This window comes from Salvelinus fontinalis, chromosome 1 (genome assembly GCF_029448725.1).
Source record: "Salvelinus fontinalis isolate EN_2023a chromosome 1, ASM2944872v1, whole genome shotgun sequence".
NCBI classification, from domain to species: domain Eukaryota; kingdom Metazoa; phylum Chordata; class Actinopteri; order Salmoniformes; family Salmonidae; genus Salvelinus; species Salvelinus fontinalis.
Window position 1 is genome coordinate 94,520,829 of NC_074665.1, and position 18,790 is coordinate 94,539,618.

Below are 18,790 nucleotides of genomic sequence, written 5' to 3' on the forward strand. Positions count from 1 at the left end.
TTACACTATCAAACATTACGTTTCTACTTTACACTATCAAACATTATGTGTCTACTTTACACTATCAAACATTATGTTTCTACTTTACACTATCAAACATTACGTTTCTACTTTACACTATCAAACATTACGTTTCTACTTTACACTATCAAACGTTATGTTTCTACTTTACAAACATAAACGTTTATTATGTAATTATCCAACTCTGTTGTAGACAAAACAGTTTGAAAACTAAGAACAGTCGGATTAAAGTAATAGTCAAATGTATTTGAACAAATTAAAAGACAATCATATCAAGCATTGCATTGCGGAAAGCAATTTAATTTTATATGAAAATGTATTTCAATGTGAAACATGTATTTCTAAATGAAACACAGATTAAAAGTTTGGTGAAAAAAGTGACCGCATGATTTGTTGTGTGTGTTGTACTTAGTCAATTGAAAATGTGCTTAGAGTTTTGAAGCAACTGTCTTTTGAATGATGTGTTTTGTGTTCAATTTACCCCACAGCTGTGACAACTGCTCCAATAACCACACAATAATGATTATGTCACCATTTTTGACTTAGGCTGTGTTGACCGTGTGCATAATTATTAGGTTACTCGCACGAGACCTATTAAAAGTGTGGACTGAGTAGAATGATTTAACTAAGTATGCCTGTAGGTGGGGCACTGTCACCGTGGAATGGCGTTTCTTCAGACGGGTAAAGGCTGGCTGTCGCTGTCAAACTGAGGTCGCTATCGCCTATGGCCTGAGCTGTGGTTCTATGTTTAAGTTCTCAAATGCTACGTGATTTGAACAATTGCCCCCAACCAACTATTGCCAATTTGAGCAATTTACGAGAGAAACAATGAATCAAATGGTATGGATTAATCTGATAGAGAAAGACATAATGTGAGGCCATTTTATCTGAAGCACAAATAGTCTACATTATATCTGACCTATATGTGATTATATCAGAGATGATCACTTGGTGAAGGTGGCAGGTGCACATCTGCAAATCTTTAATTATGGAAGTCAACTGTTTTATTCAATAGTATCCAAACGAATATATTTCTTATTCTGAAAAGGGGAGCGGTTGACCCAACCACTCTCGGTTCACTCTCGATTTCCACTGGATATTTTACATGTTAATTGCCTGGAATAGGTCTCGGTTTCTTTATTCATTTTTTCCCCCCTCCTTCTTTATATGACTATCGCCCCGGGCTGTGCCGCTGGCGAGCCGCACAGCATCTCTCTCTTCATTTTAGCACCAGAGTGAAAATGCTAATTATACAGCAACTCGGGTAGGCCGCTTGACATAACTCAACCATCTCACATGTTCTTCTGCACTGTTCATCAAGACATTGTTTAAAATCATTTAAATCAGTAGTATTGTATTACAGCCTAATATACTGCCATTAGTAGACTAGTGCTGACCTGTTGTAGTCGTATACCCTTGTTTAATATCTATAATACTGATAGCATCATTTAGGCATTATCGTTATCATCAGAATCATTATTTGACACTAATCACTGTCACATCGCGATGATTAAGGGGGCAAACGTTGAATTAAAGGATTAGGCACAGTCAACAGTAAAATCACATTGTTCTACTGTTAATCTTTAGTCTTAATAAACTGTGAAGTTGAAACTGGATTGTAGGCAATAATCATCAGTCAAGCAGATAAGGAGTGAGGTAGGCTAGGAGCAGTAGTTTATAACGGTTGGTAGGCTAGGAGCAGTGGTTTGTAACGGTTGGTAGACTAGGAGCAGTGGTTTATAACGGTTGGTAGGCTAGGAGCAGTGGTTTATAACGGTTGGTAGGCTAGGAGCAGCTGTTTATAACGGTTGGTAGGCTAGGAGCAGCTGTTTATAACGGTTGGTAGGCTAGGAGCAGCTATTTATAACGGTTGGTAGGCTAGGAGCAGCTGTTTATAACGGTTGGTAGGCTAGGAGCAGCTGTTTATAACGGTTGGTAGGCTAGGAGCAGTGGTTTATAACGGTTGGTAGGCTAGGAGCAGCTGTTTATAACGGTTGGTAGGCTAGGAGCAGCTGTTTATAACGGTTGGTAGGCTAGGAGCAGTGGTTTATAACGGTTGGTAGGCTAGGAGCAGTGGTTTATAACGGTTGGTAGGCTAGGAGCAGCTGTTTATAACGGTTGGTAGGCTAGGAGCAGCTGTTTATAGCGGTTGGTAGGCTAGGAGCAGTGGTTTATAATGGTTGGTAGACTAGGAGCAGTGGTTTATAACGGTTGGTAGGCTAGAAGCAGCTGTTTATAACGGTTGGTAGGCTAGGAGCAGTGGTTTATAACGTTTGGTAGGCTAGGAGCAGTGGTTTGTAACGGTTGGTAGGCTAGGAGCAGCTGTTTGTAACGGTTGGTAGGCTAGGAGCAGTGGTTTATAACGGTTGGTAGGCTAGGAGCAGCTGTTTATAACGGTTGGTAGGCTAGGAGCAGCTGTTTATAACGGTTGGTAGGCTAGGAGCAGCTGTTTATAACGGTTGGTAGGCTAGGAGCAGCTGTTTATAACGGTTGGTAGGCTAGGAGCAGCTGTTTATAACGGTTGGTAGGCTAGGAGCAGTGGTTTATAACGGTTGGTAGGCTAGGAGCAGTGGTTTATAGCGGTTGGTAGGCTAGGAGCAGCTGTTTATAACGGTTGGTAGGCTAGGAGCAGCTGTTTATAACGGTTGGTAGGCTAGGAGCAGTGGTTTATAACGGTTGGTAGGCTAAGAGCAGTGGTTTGTAACGGTTGGTAGGCTTGGAGCAGTGGTTTATAACGGTTGGTAGACTAGGAGCAGTGGTTTATAACGGTTGGTAGACTAGGAGCAGTGGTTTGTAACGGTTGGTAGGCTAGGAGCAGTGGTTTGTAACGGTTGGTAGACTAGGAGCAGTGGTTTGTAACGGTTGGTAGACTAGGAGCAGTGGTTTGTAACGGTTGGTAGGCTAGGAGCAGTGGTTTGTAACGGTTGGTAGACTAGGAGCAGTGGTTTGTAACGGTTGGTAGACTAGGAGCAGTGGTTTGTAACGGTTGGTAGGCTAGGAGCAGTGGTTTATAACGGTTGGTAGACTAGGAGCAGTGGTTTATAACGGTTGGTAGACTAGGAGCAGTGGTTTGTAATCTCAACAATCACTCTCCAATCTGCCCTATTACCAAAATCTTCCCCTTTTGCATTTTCAACATTTATAAAGGCTATGCTCGTTTATTAGATTAAAATTGTTTTAAGTAAAATACTCATTTAAAGCTTGCTTTTAAATAAAACCGTTCAACTTTTAATTGAAGGCTGATCTGTGTTAGGACATCTGGACAGTATGAAAGCTGACACCGACTCAACGTCCCAGCGGTTGCACATATTTCAGAGTTAATTATCCCGATACATGTTTCATTAAAGCCAATTACAATATCTGGAGTTGCCTAATCGAACCCTGTCTCCGTAATGAAGGTGCCCCCCTTGACATTAGAACCTTTGAAACAGATATATTTATAACATTCAGAATGCATTTTAAATTAGCCGATAGTTTATCAGGGTCTATCGCTATGCTTTCTTTGCATTGAAATTGCGATGCCCACAGCACGCTGTTAATTGATGCCTTGTTTATTGTACGGAAACAACCACATGTCTAACTGGCAAACAACCCCGATTGTAAAGCACGTGAATTAGGTTCTGTTTTTTTAATCAAGTCTATTGTAAATTAATTTCTAATTTCCGGCAACTAATCAAAACTGTAAACCTTTTCTTGACTGATTTTATGACCATCAACTATTAGATAGCATTTGTATTTATTATATGAAATCTTTTCCCTCGAGCGACACCAAAGCAAGCCTAAATAAGACATGAATGTTCTGAACATCTCATATACATTAAAACAACATAGGTAGTTAGACGTTAACTCTATACACTAATTAGATCACGTGTTACATTCTAAAGGGTCAACAATCTATTGACAAACGTAGCGGGTCTGTGACGCGCTGAAGTTTGCCTGGAAATCTACAATCGGGGTGGTGGTCTTTAAAATGACCAAAAGGAGGCGCTCTTCATCAAATTTAGAGCCAAACGAGCAACGAGCAACGCTTTGCATTAAGGTTCCAGATGCTGGATTGCCTTTGACAATTAAACGTTGCCTTCCTTTTGACTGTATATTCAGCAAACCGGACTATTGTTTTGACTTGTGAACTTCTGTATTGAGATATAAGCCTACATACACATGCGAAACAATATGTCGACATTATGAAATATTATTTTGCATGTGTTTTTCTATGTACAGAGCCTTCAGAAAGTTTTCACACGCCTGGAATTTTTACACACTTTGTTGTGTTACAGTCTGATTTTAAAATGTGTTGCATTTAGATTGTGTGTCACTGGCCGACACACAATAACCCATAATGATAAAGTGGACTTATATTTTTAGAAATGGTTCCAAATGTATTAAAAATAAATAGCTGAAATGTCTTGAGTCAATAAGTATTCAAGCCCTTTGTCATGGCAACGCCTAAATAAATGTAGGAGTAAAAATGTGCTTAACAAGTCACATGATAATTTGCATGGACAAACTCTGTGTACAATAATAGTGTTTAACATGATTTTTGAATGACTACCTCATCTCTGTACCCTACGCATACAATTATCTGTAAGGTCCCTCAGTTGAGCAGTGAATTTCAAACACAAATTCGACCGCAAAGACCAGAGAGCTTGTCCAATGCCTCGCAAAGAAAGGCACGTATTGGTAGATGGGTAAAAATAAAAAATAAACAGATATTGAATAGCCCTTTGAGCATGGTGAAGTTATTAATTACCCTTTGGATGGTGTATCAATACACCCAGTCACTATGACGATACAGGCCTCCTTAACCCTAACTCAGTTGCCGGAGAGGAAAGAAACTGCTCAGGGATTTCACCATGAGGCCAATGGTGACTTTAATACAGTTACAGACTTTAATGGCTGTGGCAGGAGAAAACTAAAAACATTGTGGTTACTCCAAAATACTAACCTAAGTGACAGAGTGAACAGAAGGAAACCTGTATAGAATAAATATGTTCCAAAACCTTCATCCTGTTTGCAATCAGGCACTAAAGTTAAACTGCAAATAATTTGTCAAAGAAATAAACTTCATATCCTGAGTATACCACAAAGCATTATGTTTGGAGCAAATCCAACACAACACATCACTGAGTACCACTCTTCATATTTCAAGCATGGTTGGTGGCTGCATCATGTTATGGGTATGTTTTTCATTGGCAAAGACTAGGGATTTTATTTTAGGGATAAAAAGAAATGGAATAGAGCTAAGAACAGGCAGAATACTAGAGGAAAACCTGGTTCAATCTGCTTTCCACCAGGCACTGGGAGATGAATTCACCTTTCAGAAGGACAATAACCTAAAACACAAGGCCAAATATACACTGGAGTTGCTTACCAAGATGACGTTGAATGTTCCTGATTGGCCTAATTACAGTTTTGACTTAAATCGGCTTGAAAATCTATGCCAAGACTTGAAAATCATTGTCTAGTAATGATCAACAACCAACTTGATAGAGCTTAAATCATTTTTTAAAGAATAATGTGCAAATATTGTACAATCCAAGTGTGAAGCTCTTAGAGACTTACCCAGAAAGACTCACAGCTGTAATTGCTGTCAAATGTGATTCTAACTTGTATTGATTCAGGGGGTTGAATACTTATGTAAATTAGATATTTCTGTATTTAATTTTCAATAAATTAGCAAAGAAATTTAAAAACAAGTTTTCACTTTGTCATTATTATTGTTTGTCGATGGGGTGAGAAAAAAATATATTTAATTCAGTTTGAATCCAGGCTGTAACACAACAAAATGTTGAATAAGTCAAGAGGTATGAATACTTTCAGAGGCCACATTAAGTGCTCGTGATTTTGCCAATACTAATGTTTGATTTGCTGTAATCATTAACAACATTGAATTTAAAACAAGCCACGGGAAAAAGACGTTGTGCTTTTAAAGCAGAGGCGACTCTTTGTTTAAGTGTTGAGTTACGAGCGGCATATTTACCGTTATTCAAAGAAATTACAAGCATGTTGTTTTGCCATAAATATTAAGAACATTTTATGAGTAAGAAATATGATTTTCGTTTTAAAATAAGATTCCATCTGACATGCACGTTGTTGAGGGACTTGCCTATATATTTTAACTTCATGTGCTATCTAACAGTTAATTATGTCATTTAGTATGTGATGATTAGGGCGTGGAATGATAATCTATGCAACTGAAAAACTGTCATAGATGCAGTTGAGTGTTTTTGATGCGCAGTCACTCAGCTCTGACATTTGGTTGATGATGGTGCAGTAGGCCTACTACGAACACACACACACACAAACACACACACACACAAACACACACACTAGAGAGAGCGAGAGAGAGAGGAAGCTGTAAAAGTCAAAAATAGGAAAGTGCTGAATTTCGATATTTGTCTGTAGTGAAAGAGGACTCTTTCAACTATATCTGAAAATATTTTACATATGGATGATTCTACTACATCTAAAAGAAGTTTCCTTTATGTTATACCACGTTTCTAAAAGCCACACAAAGCTTTCAAGTTCATTTGTGCTCTAACGTGAAAGCAGGACCCCTATATTACCCAACCTGCCATCAATCACAAGCTGACATGCATATTATGGCTGTAGAGAAATGGACATTTATGGGATAAAAGATTAGCCTAACTAATGTCTCAGTTTGAGATAGTCCTGTGTTCAATATTTTTGCATTGTCAATTAGTCTCTTATTTTATTTCATGTCCATGTCATGCCAATAAAACTCTCTGTCGCTACTTATTGTGAGCTTCCGCATCCCAGGCTGGCTTTAAGAAATATGTGGACTATCTAGCAAAGTAATGAAACCATGTCCTGTTGAAAACAATAATATAATCGCGTATTGTTGGATATTTTTTCTTCTAGCTATGTTCCCTCACTCAGTGAAGTCTGTTCGTTTTTCTGCTGCCACAGCATCGGGCTATAAAGCCTACTGTACAGTCAGTAACACCACACACACGCTGCTTTAGCGATCGAAGATAAAAACAGGAAAACCTTGGTATATTTAGTCTTTCTCTCTCTGTGCTTTGGTATGATGTTGCGACTGGAGGAGAGGAGAGGACAGCTGGGCTATGGCCATCTCACCGACTTTGCCTTGACATCTGGGAAACCCACTGGTGTGTGGCACGCGAATCGGTTGATGTCGCTATTTAAATGCAAATTTGTGGGGGATCATTGAAGCCTCACCCCGTAAATTCACACAAAAGGAACACTTCACACACAATAAGGAGGAGGGTCGTTTTCTTCCGGAGGTCTTGGCAACACCAAGCAAATCTTATTCAAACCAACACACCTCCTGCATGACTAACATTGTGTGTTTTGTTGTTGTCTAGCGTTCACCATTAGCACACTTCTCCAAATGAGATATAACATTAGCGATCTTTTACAACTAAATCCACACACATGGTCGTTATGATTAGAGCAGTATGGGCTACACGCACAGTTAATGTTGAATACAAAATATACACAAGCTTTTTAGTGACTTTATATTAGAATATAATATACGTTTTGTTATTAATATTATTATCATTATTATTATAATTATTATTATTATTATTATTATTTATCTTGACTTATTATGCTATTGCTTTGTTATGAGTTGTTATTGCTAAAGAATAATCTATTCGTGCATCAACATCATGACTTGTTGAGATGTCGCTGCGTGTGTTGCTGATGTCTAAACACGCCACAGAATAAGCACGTGCGAGAAGCACTCATATGTCAAATTGAGACATGATCATAAATTAAAATATGCACTTATATGTCCATCAACGTCCCGTTTTTTTTTTCATTTTTTTTTTCTCTCGTCCTAAGCACCTTGATTAATTTCCGTCTGTCTGACGGAAGCAGTTAGAGAGGAAGTCAAAGTTAAAACTTGGTGGAAATGAAAGAGCGCATTTAGCACGCGCCCAGATGATCCTAGAGAACGAGCTGAAATAGATTCAGGCTCAGCGCCTGTTATGGCAGCAGCTGATTCTCTATTCCTGTCCAGATGGCTCCCAACACAGATTTGCATTCATTTTCGCCTAATATCGTCCAAAATAGAGGAGCAGCTGCATTTGTTGTCAAATAAGGTTTAAAACTCTTTTTTTTTTTATGACGTGGTCGTTACCTACGTGATGGGGCTGTCGAACTGTCCTAGAACCTCTTTCTCGCCAGTCAACAGTGTCCGTTTGAACAGCATCTGTCCTAAAAAACGTACTTTGGTCGTTAGATTTAAGGCCCTTTGGTGTATAATCGGCATTAAACATACAGTAGGCTATCAGTAGGCTGCTTGGTGCAATATGCAATTTCCAAGACAGAATTATACTGAGATAAAAAAATTACTTAATTTATGACCAATTGAAATAGCATATTCAGAGAAAAAAAACGAAAAAGTCAAGTGCACTCTATTTCAACGTTATAACATTTTACTTGCAACGCTGCAAACACGGCATTGGTGACATTGTTCTACCGCACATCAATTTATCGAGCAAATAATAATTTATAAGCAATTTGCATATGAACCCATTAAAATGAACACTTAGTACCATATTACCGGGTTGACCGAATAAATTGTAAATTAATAAATTGTAAATTGTCTAGAAATAGAGTAGCCTAACGATATTATCCTAAAATAGTAATAAAATGCAGTTTTATTCTACTTACGTATTTAATTAGGACGTGCAGGACCGGGAAAGGAATGGATTTAGACCACGGAAGAACAACAGCCGCTTTGATAATTCACTTATCTTTGGCAATAGTCATTAACCCCCAACCCCAGCAAAATGCTGTCTAAAACACATCTCTCTTCCTTTCCGCGTACACCCATCCCACCCCTTTAGTGCACGGGGCTGTGGGGTCCCCTGATAACCCAAATCGGACTTCACTTTTTTTTTTTTGCCGATTAATTAAAATGTAAAAATATAGCTTCAAAAAGGTCTACCACTTGGCAACAAGAAAGTATTTCCCTGAAGGATAAATACCTATTACCGTCATATATTATTGTAGGCTATTTAAGAGTGTGTCTTTATTATGATAAAATACAGGTCTGTTCTTCAGAAGAGACGGGTTGGACACCGTGCATCCCCTGAGTCCATTCACTGAATAGAATGATGTACACCCACATTAAACTAAATCAACTATCGTAGTGAAAATCCATGTATAGCACACATACATACAGCCTGTGCATTGCATTTAGGCTAACACATTGCAATTGATGCCCGTCTGTTTATAAACTTCATGACAGACATGAAGAATGGCACATTGAATCGATACGAGTCCTTACCATGCAAATGGTAGTAGTCTGGGATACAGCTATCTGACGCATTTCCCTTTATATAGATAGTAATACCTAGGCTACTGTCTGCAGCAGAGTTATTTTAGTTTGCCGTGAGAGACGCGTTATATTCCACCACTTGTAACATGGCTGCATTATAATAGCATTGATTAACTTTGACGATATATGCACTGGCGACCTTCTCTATAAAACATGCCAATTTAGATTTGGAAAAGCCTTAACAAATAGTAATAGTGAAATATATCCTATTGACATTGTATCTAGTTTTGACCAAATGGATTGGAAAGTCCTTTATGCTCCTATAGACATGTTATGCGCTTCCCTCAGACTTTTAGTCGATATTTACTCATTAATTGCTGAGAACGTGACATAACAGCCTACCTGGGTAAAGTATTTAGTGACAATTCCGCTCCCTTCCCTACAATATGTTGTATCGGCTGGACTCTTGTCCTTTAGGATTTCATGTTTAGTGAATATTAACGTCACAGGATGTGAATTTGAGGGGGGAAATCTCTACATTTGATGGAGGAGAAAGTGGAGCTTGCCTTGCTAGAGCTCTCGGGTTTCAGCCAGGCAGCTATTGCATGTAGGACTCTCCAGAATGAAGCTCGTTCAGGGACAGGACGTGTCACTGTTCCATATATGGTCGAAGCCCCGCCCACCAGCGCGTCATATTCTGACAGCGCGCATCCCGTGGGTTTAGAGTTTTGGCTCCCGGGAAAGGTTCCACTCCTCCGGGATAGAGGGTTGAGTTTTGTATGCTTCCATCCCATTCTGCAAGACGCTAAAGGCCTCTCATCAACCTCTCCCGTGTCCAGGAACACCTCCATAGTAATCATTTCGTTTATTTTGCCTTTTGGAGCTGCAGCGCATTGCCAGAAGTGGTCGATTCAACTGATGCTTTTTAAAAAAAATGCTGCTTGTTGTATGATGACTCCAGCTTGAGGAGCCATCACCAAAAACAAAAAGTTTTCTTCAAACGCATTTCGAATAAAAACTTGAATAAAACAGAAGCAACTACAACCATATCCTGCTATTTGAACGACTTCTTCAACGACTAGGATCACGTTCCAAACCAGCTACCGAGATAGACTACAGTAACCCACTCTGTAAATTGTTCATGTCGTGCCAACACAGGACGGGCTCAAGGAGACAGGACTTGTGAACTCAACTGGGACTTTTATTTCGTTCTTACACGTTAATTACAACAAACTTATTTGACTGTTATTTTGTCAACCACCGAGAAGGAAAGATTGCTCTTCAACAGCTACCTTCCTATTATTCTCATTTGGCCGGAGCGGGTTTGTACGAAACGGCTTTAATGTTTGGAATTCAGGAAAATATAGGCTTACCTAGAGGAGGGACGACTATGAAAGAGGAACCGCTGGGCAGCGGGATGAACTCGGTCCGCTCGTGGATGCACACATCTGGGGTAGTGGATGCGAACACAGCCGCCCAAAGGTACGTTTTGCCAAACATCCAATTTTTTAATGCATTTCTCAGATTGCCCCTAAATCCCCATATTGCCATGTATCAATTACAATCTCCCTGTGCGCCTCTTCTCTTCAGCTCTTTCTCCAACGCTCATTACATCATATTACTGTTAAAGTGACAAATCAAGAAATCTCTTGTCTCTAAAAAACGTGCCTTTCGCCATCACCCAATGTTTTCATCTGATGCTAGCTCCATCTCCAGTGTATCTCTCCATCTAACCGAGGTGCTCCTCTCTCTTCTCCTCGCAGCGGTGTGGGTTTGGCTCGGGCACACTACGAGAAGCAACCGCCGTCCAACCTCAGAAAATCCAACTTTTTCCACTTCGTTCTCGCGCTGTATGACAGGCAAGGGCAGCCCGTGGAGATCGAACGGACAGCTTATGTGGACTTTGTGGAGAAGGACAAAGTAAGCGCCATTTCTTTGGAATATCGTCCCATTTTACTCAAATATTTTTTTTATTTTCACCTACACAGTTCATCATTTTGGTGGTAAAGGCAGGAACACGTCATAGGCGGTGGAGGAGACACGTGCAGTTATGTGGATTTTCTAAATGACTTCGAATGTCACAAAATAATTTTATACATTTTTTTTTTTTTTTTTTACTCTACATAGATAGATACCCCCCCCCCCCCCCCCCCTCCACACATACACATTTCCCCATCACTTGACCCCTTCATAATAGTCTATTTTGTGACCTCAAAATTACCACATCAAGACAAAATATCATCAAAACACAGTAAATGTATGTGACACTGATTCAATGCTCATTATTTTCAGGAACCAAACAATGAAAAAACTAACAATGGGATACACTACAAACTACAGTTATTGTACAGCAACGGTAAGTGTTATAGCGGCTGATAATGGAAAACTGTGTCTGATTATTATGAAGGGAATAAGTACAAATCACGGATGCATGCTTGGACATGGATTCCGTCAGAGAACGTTGTGTGGTGGTAGTCAGTCTGATATTGGGTTACATTTTTTAAGTGGTAAATTGCCTACAGTGTCGGTGTCAGCTAGCATCGTGTATGGTTTATCCACGCTCAGTTAGCGATGCGTGGGAATCAGATATTAATCCCACGTTTTAACCTGACGCTAACCAGATGATGATCATGAAAATGTAGTAAAACGATACATGTTTTATATATAAAACAAAATAAAACGTGTTTTATTATATTCATTTTATGTCAGTATAAATTGTAAGATATTTTATAAAATATAATGTGTAAGCAAAATCACAGTGTAAATGACAAGATACTTAAAAAATATATATACTTTATTCACAGGTGTCAGAACAGAACAGGATCTTTTCGTACGATTAATCGATTCCATGACAAAACAGGTAAGATTATTTTTTAAATATATATAATTATCTGCGATGCCAAATTGTATGCTTATGGTGCTTGATATATAACGTGTGTTGTGGAAACGTGCGTGGTTTTCAAATTGACCCTATTACAGAAGATATATGCTTCAATGATGAGCCTGTAAGTTATTAGGCCATGTGTGGTTGCGTTTTTTTTAATCGTTTATATTTCTCTATAAATCAGCTCGCTCTCGGGTTGGAGCGATTGTGTTGTTGTTGTTGTTTATTTTAATCTTATACAACTTTTGTGAATCGGCTATAGACATGGACAGTTGTAGATATCCGATATCTATTTAATTACAATAATAACCTTTAGTGGCCTCTGTTTAATTCGGGTTGTAAGCTCCAGGGGTCTCCCGTATACCCGTGCAAGATCCCCCTAATGTTTATTTAATATGCAGCCTATGCTAAAGTCTTTAATGGGGTCTATTTAATTTATCTTTTTTTTTTTATCGTGATTATACTTGACATGAGATATTATATATATTTTTTGTGAGAATGCTATAAAATATTTTGTTGATATTACGGTTACTGAAATTAATTGGTTTGTACGTCTACCGTGCTTTGTGTATTGGCTCGTGAGCGCATTTTAGTAAATGAAACCCTAATTTTGCTGATGTGCTAATAGATGGGATGACGTAGCCATCAACAAACATAGGTCTTATCTGCTGTGTGGTAATTGTGCGTTGACAGTCCATCAGTTCAGAAATGTTCAAATAAATATTTATTGTGACAAACAGACGAGACTATTATTGCTAAAAAGAAAGTCTCGGCTCAATAACAAGAGCCTCTTTTTTAGTATGAGAGGACACTTGAGTGGACAATGTGGCGCGTTTCCTCAACCTGAATGTTTTCGGAAATCACTCTCGGCTAGCATGGGCTTATTGTTAAGTGCACTCCGCCAAGTTCACTGAATAGCCTCTAGCTTCAGTGTCTCGGGTTAAACAGCATTATTATTACCGGTTTGTTTATTCATATTTTGTCACCTCTTATTATATATATATATATATAGGAAATATAGGCTAGGTGTTAGATTCGCCCCACTCCTCGTTGACTGTACTTCTGTAGCCTATAGGTCTGTCTATGATCAGAGAGTCAATGACGCTGAACCGTCAGTTTATGGATTTCTGTTTCTTCAGCCGAGACACGGGAAATAAATCACATGATGATAACTGCAATACTCCCCAAATCCCTCACATATAGATGTAGTAGCCGAGGCTATGTGGTACCCCTCTCACCTCCAATGGAACAGAGCTGTTCGATGTATTTCCAACTATTACCAGAAGCCCCAAAAAACTATTTAAAATCCCTATCTCATTTTGCTGTGAAATATTTTATGTAGTGATTTTTTTATTCACCCGCTTATGTCCCATCTTGCTATAGCAGCGTTGTTATTCATTGTAAATACAATTGTGATAAAGCCCTATAGTGTGTCATGCGTTTTACTTAATTGCTAATTATAAAGAGTTTATCTTTGATTAAAAGCACCGCTTCTTTGGTTTTACATTCATCCAAGATGTAACGGCGGTACGCGCGGGATAGGCAGGCTGCTGTAGCCGTGCATCACAGACCCGGGGCAGAACGAGGGGAGGGAGAGAGACAGACAGAGAGCAGAAAGAACTAAGGCCGAGCGCACCTACAGCTCCGCGCCATCTGTTAAAGCCAATGCTCAAAAATTACTCAACCGAACCCCCTCCGAAACCGCTTTTTTTTATCCGAGAAAAATCATTGTTAGCGGCTCAAAATAAACAACAGATTGCCCATTAGCTCTACCCCCCCCCCCCCCCCCGCAAATATCTGTAGATTAGAATGGCGCTGATGTATACGGAAATGAGTATTATTTACATCGCCCATCTGCAGCCGAGAACCCACGTGTGGTTGGTATTATCCTGGGATAATGAATAATATATATATAAAAACAACATATACACATATTAACATATTTGACATTTTTGTTGTGGTCTAGCAAATCAATTAGGCTATTTATTTACATTACAATATATATAAATATATATTTTTAAAGATATTAATTGTTTGGAAATGATCTACGAGAAATGAATTTATATTTCAATTTACAATATAACCTATAAATCATAAACTATACAATTGCTGTATGTCGACCTATGTGTCAATATTAGTAGGCCTATATATACTTGATGAATTAATAATCAGTAAAATAATGAATTGATCAATTTATGAATTGAATGTTATTGTGGTGTAGATTAAAGCCTTATATATTCTGTAGCCCACAGAGAACGGCAAATGTGCGACGTGTTATCCAGTTCGATATTTTAATCGTCTGCTTCTGATGTTTTTCTCGCTTTGATTCCAAGGCTATTATCTATGAAGGCCAAGACAAAAACCCAGAGATGTGCCGAGTGCTTCTCACACACGAAATCATGTGCAGGTAAGAGCTTGTCACGGTGATTAACTACATTTCAACGTCCTTTTAATATTTGCTTGTTTTATGTGTGTTTTTTTATATATATTTCTTTGCTTTGTTATTAAAATGGTGATTCGGGGGTTTTGAGGATAGTCCTTAGGAGATGAATGAACCCATCAACCTCAATCTCTTGTTGCAATGAAAACACGTCGATCCATATCGGCAGACTCATAGCCAATTTTACACAGGCTGCCTATTCTCAGACATAATATTATGTGAAATAGAATATTATACCTGGGGAGGTTGCATTCAATGACCATTAGGAATTACAGGCCAGAATCCCTGTATCGATTTGGCCTACTATAGTTGGGTTTGATTGGTCAACTGACAACAGACACAAAACAGAGATGAGGTCACTGATGACGGTACATTCCTGTGTTCTGTCAACGGGCGTTCCTTTTGACTCGCGCCGGAATATAAACAGAAATGGACCTTTGATAATCTTGCCCCCCCCCCCCCCCCCTGCGTTAGATAAAGTCACTGCTCTTAGGAAGTTGGGTCGAATCCCTGTTTGTCATGAGCTGACCCACACAGTAGCCCACACAGCAGGCGTCATCCTGCTCCAAGAAGGCCGAACTACACCTCATCACCACGCCATAATGTACAAAAGCTATGCTTTCCCTTTAGATGACGGTTTGCATATCAATGAATGTTTCAGAGGTGTGTGTGTGTGTGTGTGTGTGTGTGTGTGTGTGTGTGTGTGTGTGTGTGTGTGTGTGTGTGTGTGTGTGTGTGTGTGTGTGTGTGTGTACACACACTTCTTGTATTAAAGGCCGTCTCCGTTGAAAACACAGATGTGACTCGGAGCTCTAGAAGTGGAGGACTGTTAGACTTTGTTTATTCACTTTAACTCTCAGCAGCTAGCTTTAAAGAGCTTCACACACTCCTCACACCATATGGTGTTCACTTAGCTCATCTGGACATGTAACCATCATACAACTAGGATTAAAAAATTAAATAAAAAGTGGAGAATGAAGCATAACATTTTGGTATAATTTCAACATGACTGTAGCACACAGTATTGGGTCCGGTCCTATCCCCATCGGTAGCTACGGCTAGACCCCAGCACCATAACCAGCACCACCGGTCCTATCCCCATCGGTAGCTACGGCTAGACCCCAGCACCATAACCAGCACCACCGGTCCTATCCCCATCGGTAGCTACGGCTAGACCCCAGCACCATAACCAGCACCACCGGTCCTATCCCCATCGGTAGCTACGGCTATACCCCAGCACCATAACCAGCACCACCGTCTTAACCGAGACAATGCTACTTCAGTGAAAGATTGATGCAGGGGGCTGCGTGGCTTCTGAGGCGTTCTAGTGAATATCTGGCCTATCACAGAGAGGCTGGTTTGAAGATGGCCGCCTGCATCCTCTCCAGAATTAACAGCTTGACAATTAGAGGGAAACAAAAAGCTGAAGCTGGTGGAAAGACGATTCCCCAGCCTCCTGGCATCTTCTGTTCTCAGTTCAGCGCTAGAGACAAACACCACACACATGTCGTCTCCCTGAGACTAGCAAACGTGCAGCAGCAGTGCTCGGCAATGCTAGGCGTACGTCCCAAACGGCACCCTATTCCCTACGTAGTGCACTACATTTGACCAGAGGTCTATGGGAATAGGGTTCCATTCGGGACACGGACGAGGAGATGTTTACCCGTTTACCCGGCGTGGCGAGACTGACTAGGTTCCATACCAATCAACAGACAGACAGCTAGCGCCAGGCATACAGGCACAGCTCAGCAACAATCATTATCTAAACACTGTCATGCTTAGATAAATATACAATTAAAGAATTAAAAGAAAATGTTACTAAGTAACAATTAAACATGCGGAGATACACACTGTGTCAACCTCTTTGGCTGCAGTTTACACATGCAGCCCAAATCTGATTATTATTTTTTTTTACCAATCAGATCTGGATCTTTTGCCTATAAAAGGGGCAACAGATCAGAATTGTTCTGCCTGTGTGAACCTGACTTGATAACATCATCATTTCCTCCTCTCTAGTCGGTGTTGTGATAAGAAGAGTTGTGGCAACAGGAACGAGACTCCTTCAGACCCCGTTATCATCGACAGGTAAGATCGCTGTTTGGCACACTTCTTTTCTCTCTTCTGGTGTAGTCGTGTGGCGTGTGCTGTGTGGATGTGCGGAGTGTGATGGTCATGGTTGTTGTAGTCATTCTGGGACTGTTGTTGCAGTCGTTCTTGGGATTCTGTGGTGCCCAACTTCTGTCTCTCTCTCTCTGTCTCTCTGCATTGTGCTGTCTCTCTCTCTCTCTCTGTCTCTCTCTCTCTCTCTCTGTCTCTCTCTCTCTCTCTCTCTCTCTGCAATGTGCTGTCTCTGTGTTTGTTGTTCTCCTGCGTTGTTGCACAGGTGGGTTGACTTGGAAACCTGGAAGTCTCTGTGGGGATTGGGTAATTGCTAGCGAGTTGTCAGGGGAAACAGTTTCCTCGGCCTTTCCTCTCTCTGTGCTCTGCCCTGCTGTGAGGGAGTCAGTTGTTTACGCCCGGAGTACGTCTGGCTTTACATTCAGACATGTATCATTGAGTGGCTGCCTCCTAATTTGCGAACAAGTGTTTTTATTCAGTGCTCTGTCATTTATTCCGCTATACTGTATATCTATGTGAATCTGAGTGCTTGGCTGCCTTCCTAAATGGGCCCACTGTCCAGGAGAGCTTGATATCACGTTAGATGTATTGTTACTGCTACTGGGCTGAGCACAGTTTTCTCAGTCGTAGTTCATTGGATGTGAACAAGTATGTTGGGAGAAGGAAAAAATGATGAGTTAAACCAGGGTGAGATATGGAAAAACCAGGAGAAAGAAAGACGATAAGTTAAACCAGGGTGAGATATGGAAAAACCAGGAGAGGGAAATATGATGAGTTAAACCAGGGTGAGATATGGAGAAACCAGGAGAGGGAAAGACGATGAGTTAAACCAGGGTGAGATATGGGCCACCAGTGGATAGCAATGCTAATGTTTGAGTTGTTAGAATAGCTGTTTGCTTAGCGGAGAGTATTTGGCATCTGACACAGGGAACATCTCTCTTATTAGTAATCAAATATGGACGGCCAGTTGCTGCCTTCACTCAGTCAGTGAGAGAGTCTATGTGTCAACCAGTGGAACATAGAGCTCACAGACGACTCACATTCTGGGACTGGAGCAACTCTGGCAGAATGTAGGAATGTTTATGGATTCACAATCACGTGTATGATTGCATTTTGGGGATTTATGCATTCATTTTACGCTGTTACACATTATCGTATTATGACTGTATATGTATTCATGTATGTGTGTATTATGACTCTAAATGTATGTAGGTTATTTTGTTGTTACTTAGAAACATATAACGTGTTATTAATGGAATGTTGTTTTGTGGAAATAGGTAGAGGGAAAATGATGCTTTTCAGAACTACTTCAGTTGTACAAATCTATACACGTGTTTCCACGTTGCCTCCTATTGGTTGAGAAACGGACATCATTATTTGACGGCGGAATGACAGCGTGTGTGATTTGATGTGTGCGTGTGTGCGTGTGTGTGTGTGTGTGTGTGCGTGCGTGCGTGCGTGTGTGTGTGTGTGTGTGTGTGATGTCATCTGTCCAGTATTAATAATATCATGTTAACAGGGTAGATTTCACTAGTTCTGGGCTTAGCACTGTTATTACTCTGCAATGTTGTTGCTTCATTTTATTAGTATTTTATCAGTATTTTATTATTGTTTTATTAGTATTTTGTTAGTATTTTATTGTTGTTTTATAAGTATTTTGTTAGTATTTTATTAGTGTTTTATTATTATTTTATTAGTATCTTATTAGTATTTTATTAGTATCTTATTAGTATTTTATTAGTATTGTTTAACTATGTTGAACTTGTGTCTGTGGTGCTGACTGAGAGGGAAGTGACGAGTCCAAATAATCCATAGAACTGCTACACAACAGATGAGATCTAAGCCGTAATTCAATCACAGGTTAAAGAGAAGAAAACGCTGTGTCTCACATAACCTGGAGACGGCGCTCTGTAAGTCTCACAGCGAGCCGGTTTGTTACGGTGTGAAGCAGTGGAAACGTGTAGCTTAGCCGCTCCCCTCCCTGGCCCTCTCCCTTGCCTGCTATGATCCCTGGGAAGGCAGAGGAAACATGAGGTCTTTTCACTTGTCGTGC

At 40.0% G+C, this 18,790-nt stretch overlaps 1 protein-coding gene across 1 annotated transcript in view; it reads left to right on the plus strand.

The window, feature by feature from the left end:
- The first annotated feature begins 9,871 nt into the window (after nucleotides 1-9,871).
- ebf3a (EBF transcription factor 3a) overlaps nucleotides 9,872-18,790 on the plus strand; it is a 12,124-nt gene continuing 3,205 nt past the window's right edge. Inside the window, exons 1-6 of the mRNA XM_055936664.1 lie at nucleotides 9,872-10,777; nucleotides 11,059-11,215; nucleotides 11,588-11,651; nucleotides 12,100-12,155; nucleotides 14,513-14,586; nucleotides 16,636-18,790. The exon at nucleotides 16,636-18,790 is cut by the window's right edge and continues 3,205 nt beyond it. Of these exons, the coding sequence (XP_055792639.1) occupies nucleotides 10,638-10,777; nucleotides 11,059-11,215; nucleotides 11,588-11,651; nucleotides 12,100-12,155; nucleotides 14,513-14,586; nucleotides 16,636-16,708 (564 nt within the window). The 5' untranslated portion in view covers nucleotides 9,872-10,637 and the 3' untranslated portion in view covers nucleotides 16,709-18,790. The remainder of the gene's footprint in view (nucleotides 10,778-11,058; nucleotides 11,216-11,587; nucleotides 11,652-12,099; nucleotides 12,156-14,512; nucleotides 14,587-16,635) is intronic.